The following is a 4,771-nucleotide window of genomic DNA, read 5'->3' as shown; positions in this document are numbered from 1 at the left end:
TAAATTTTCACTCTTATCTAAAATTTTGGTGGACTAGAGCAAATATAAATGCAAATCAACAGAGGAAACTGTTTGCATTTTTCATGGCTCATCAAACTTTTAGATCAAAGTAAAACTTGGATCCCAGGGGGTTTCACGAGGTGCTGCTTCACATGAATAGTTCAGATTTTGGATCCACATTACGAATGATGGGTTCTCAAAAAAGTTCGTATTACATACGTACGAACCAATTCGCAGTGATCGATTTCATATATATATATATATATATATAATTCTGTATGCCACAATAAATTTTCAATGGTAAGCAATTAAATCACACTGTTTTATGTGATTTAGTCAACTGAGCTTTTCATATGCTTTAATTTTAGACTCATGCCCTTAAAGTGATACGGAGAAACGGATGGATGGCGTGGACACATATATCACAGGGACCCACAGAATTTACTTGCTCAGTACGCAATCCGCTTCCTACGATGTAGGCCCACAGCCTGGACGGCCAATGTCTCGTTGGTAAATGCTTTTGGTCCTCGGTCAAATGACGGCTAAGCAAATTACGTTGATTCAACCATTCACGTTCCACATGGCAGACATGCACGCCCATCCAGACCGTCAAAATCATGAGACCCATTGTGGATGGATCACGACCTAAAAAAAACATTGATCGAACTATCTTCACCGTCCGATTTTAAGCCCTTAAATTCGCCCAGGGCCATTGTTGGTAACCGTTCATTTGATGGCCACCTAATCACCTATTTAGGATTATCCGATTAGTGTATCGAACGGTATACAATGCATCTACAACGAGGAGCGTATATCTGGCCAATTTATAGCGAGGCACAGTGAGTTGACCGTATGCTGTTTCACAATGGATAACATAGGGCAGGCCACCAAAGCAGATAGTCTCGCAGCTACCAAACTTTTACTAGTCGGATAAAGATAAAGGCGGGGCGGCCATCCATTTCCTGCCACGTGTATTGACCCCGACGTGGGTCGACTTGGCCACTTGCGCTACGCAGAAAGCGTCCACTCCTCGCAAGTGCCACGTGGCATAATTTGGTGGCTAGATTCAAGCATGGGAGATGAACGTGAACGTGCAGGAGCCAACTTAGACTGGCAATCATTTTAAAATTGGAATACACTACAGTGATACTTCACCTCCATTTTTAAAATGGTGGTGACTCAGCCACCATTCAACATATATGTCGTGCAATCTGGACCGTCCAAATTGTGGGGCCAGCTGGTGATGTATCATAGATTGGGCAATCTTAACCATTTAATTTGTCTTGTCGAATTTCAGACCGTTAGCATAAAGTTTCAGACATTCATTTATTTGATAGCTCCTATTGGACGGTCAACATGACCTGATTATTGTGATTTAGAGGCCATGGGTCCCATAATCTGGATTTCCAGATCACAACAGGTGTACAGTCACGAGGCACCAGCATTTCAAAAAAGATGGTAAACTATCAAACTAGGGTATTAACTAAAGAGAGGTATTCATATAAAAACATCGTCCGTGAACATCTGAACCGTGCAATAGGTGGGCAGATCATAAAGATCGCCTGTGGAGGAATTTAAGAGGTCCATTTATCTCAAATTCTTCACGGATGAAACCAATGGACGGATGACCGTCTGAGTCAATTTATGTGTGTTTTTAACTCTGGATCGTTCTAAAATTTTTTCAGTTCATCTTCATCGTGTGGCCCACCATTTCTCACGGCTTGGATTTTCAAATAAACTGACACACCAGCGTGAAAATAAAAAAGTTGCATGTGAAAGTTAATATACAACTTTGTACGTTCACATTTAACTAATAAAGAGATACATAAATAATTTTAAAAAAATCTCCGTACAATCACGTGAAAAGGTTCCCATGAGTTATTTGATACTCTGGCAGCGCATGACACTTGATACGCAGGCACTAAAAATTCTATAATTAACATGATTAATTTAAAATAAACCAATTAAACTGTAGGAATAATTGACCCTATGTAACACTCCCAAAATCAGATTTTTTATATAATTCTGATATCTGATTCATGGAAACATGTATGTTGAAACAGGAACTGGATGATTTCATTATCAACCGTTCAATACATGTCCATAAATCCAATACTCAGATAATTTAAAAAAAATACAATTTGTTCGTCACATACATCTAAAATGGATACAAAAATTTGAACAATTTAATTTTAATTTTTAAATTTCATATTTGCAGTTTCTAAGTAAATTTATAATGACAGAGTATCATCCGTCACGCTCTGGCAGAATATTAAAGTTTTTCTCAAGGGGGACACGCCTAGGTAAAAAGATTCGATTTGAGGAGATGTGTTCACACCGGCTTTTGCGAAACCAAGATGCCATCTCGAACCGCGTTCACACTTTATGTGGCTTTTGAGCTGGTTTCCACTTCGATGGCTCAAGCGTGCCGATTACACGTATAACATGGAGGGCTCACTCCTGAGTAGGTGAACAACCGGCTCGACTCGGCTTAGCTCAGATCGAACCCCATCGGCTCAGGTTTTGGTGCGTTTAATACTATCTTGATGAGGGTCATAGCGATCCTGACCGTCCAGTTGATACGTGACGTATTAGATTGCCATGGCCCAAAATACATGGGTTGGTTGTAGATGAATATGGACATTGAAGGTATGATTGTGTATGGGCCACTCACCTGCCGGATTTGATGAGTCCCACGATGGATGGACCAGGTAAAAAAAATTGGAACAATTGGACGGTTTTGATGAGGACCAAGAAAACCCCTACTTTCACCGTCCAATTAAAGTTCACAAGCCAGACAACTAAGACTCCCACCTATGATGGGCCATCTACCGTACGGTTCATCGGATTGACGTTCTGGCTTCATCTATCTTTCGCTTGCACTTAACGGACGCTGATTACTCGTTCCTGGGACGGGAAGCTAGGTGGGGCCCGTCGTGCTGCTTGTGAGAAATTGAACCGTCCATCCGTTTTACCATATCAGGTTAGACATGGGCATAGAAATAAATCAGACCCAAAACTAAAGTGGACTGCACGACAGGAAACACTAACGATTGAATTTACACCGTTGAAATATTCATGGCCCGTAGAATTTTGGGATCAGTTTAATATATTTGTGTTTTCAGTTCATCCCAGTAGGAATGACCTTATGAACGGTATGGATGGCATGTAAACATCACTGTAGAATCCAGGGAAGTTTCAACAGTAGGCATTTCCTTACTTACATTTTTCTGCATGCGGCCCACTTGAGTTTTAGATCTGTCTCATTTTTGGGCCATGTTCTAAAATGATCTTAAGAAACAGATGAACGGATTAGATTTCTCAGAAGAATCACGGTGGGCCCTGCCTAGCTTACCGTGTCGTAAGAAGTTCCTCAGGCAATCCGCGTACAATGCGCACCGAGCGAAAGATGCGCCAGACCTGAGCCGATTCCGTGCACCGACCCACAGTCCAACTGACTCGTAACGGCCGACTAACGCGGCCGACGGGTGACGTCATATGTGGCTTGCAAACCCATTCCTAAAGAGCTGTGCTGACAGTGCAGACCCGGTCAACCACCACGCCATGTCGGAGAAAGCCATCCTACGTGGCAAATGGATTGGTTTGAAGTTTTCACACGCCTACGTTTCCAATATTACCTATCGCTCCTTTCACAAATCCTATCTGCAGCCCTTATCCACACGCGCGACGCTTGACACGTGCTGAATTTTGAACATGTGTAAGATCCACTACGTTCATCAGTCCAGGCCCATCGTGAGTGTTCTCTAAACACACAAGAATCATCCACTTCAGTTATCAGGTGGGCCACATTAAAAAAATCCTGCAACCAAGTGACGGATAAACCAACGATCCACACTCAAAGTACATGCATGGTACAGTTGTAGAGCACACATCTATTGACCGTCCCACCTGATGAACGTTCTAGATTCGAATACGTGTGGCGCTTGTATTTAGTACATGTGCATGCGCAAATGAACTCATATTCACCTCCTCTCATTTCCGCTCCTATATATACCACATTGCTGTCCATGTTTCAGATCTTGCTCTCTGCACACAGAAACACAGGGGGAAAAAAAAAAAAAAACAAGGAAGAGAGGGAAATGGGAAATTGTCTTAGACACCAATCATCCATGACATGGGCTGGTGAGGATTGGGGTCCAATAGGGACCGATCAAGACCGTTCAATTAATGGGCATTATGAAAGTGTTCAAAAGATGGGTGAGAAGGAAGAAGATAGGTTGTTGGGTGAAAAGAAGGGAGCCTCCTCAACAGAGGTGAAGATCAAGATTACTAAGAAAGAATTGGAGGAGTTGCTAGGGAAGTTAGATATCCAAGGGATGTCAATCGAGAAAGTCCTGACCCAGTTGATGGATGCGGGTGGCGAGTGTCATCTACGGCACCGGTCATGGCGGCCGGCTCTCCAGAGCATTCCAGAAGTGAATTAACAGAGATGATGGTGGTTGCATGATCTTGGTGTGGTGATGATGATGATGATGATGATGGTGTTATGATGAGGGTATTCTTCTCGCTCCATTCCCCTTGTAAGGCTTGTGTATGATAGTTAATTTGTGTAGAGAGAGAAACGGGGTTAGAAGGATTTTCCTAGAAATATTTTTCTAGGGTGCATTGTAAATAATATAGGATGAGTGGATTTCGTTGTATATACTTGTGGAATTCCTACCTCCTTATGGATTTACACCACTTAGTTTCAAATGCATCTCTCTCTCTCTCTCTCTCTCTCTCTCTCTCTCTCTGATCAGTTGGGCCATGA

At 42.3% G+C, this 4,771-nt stretch overlaps 1 protein-coding gene across 1 annotated transcript; it reads left to right on the top strand.

Annotated features, from left to right (window-relative positions):
- Positions 1–4,130: 4,130 nt before the first annotated feature.
- Positions 4,131–4,445, top strand: LOC131244011 (uncharacterized). The gene has a single exon (XM_058243684.1). The coding sequence runs from the start codon at positions 4,131–4,133 to the stop codon at positions 4,443–4,445; it is 315 nt and encodes a 104-aa protein (XP_058099667.1).
- The last annotated feature ends 326 nt before the right edge of the window (positions 4,446–4,771 follow it).

This window comes from Magnolia sinica, chromosome 1 (assembly GCF_029962835.1).
Source record: "Magnolia sinica isolate HGM2019 chromosome 1, MsV1, whole genome shotgun sequence".
NCBI classification, from domain to species: Eukaryota; Viridiplantae; Streptophyta; class Magnoliopsida; order Magnoliales; family Magnoliaceae; genus Magnolia; species Magnolia sinica.
This window is presented reverse-complemented; position numbering and strand designations above follow the sequence as displayed.

Coding starts and splice junctions, on each gene's coding strand:
- LOC131244011 (XM_058243684.1), top strand. CDS start 4,131: ATGACATGGGCTGGTGAGGATTGGGGTCCAATAGGGACCGATCAAGAC.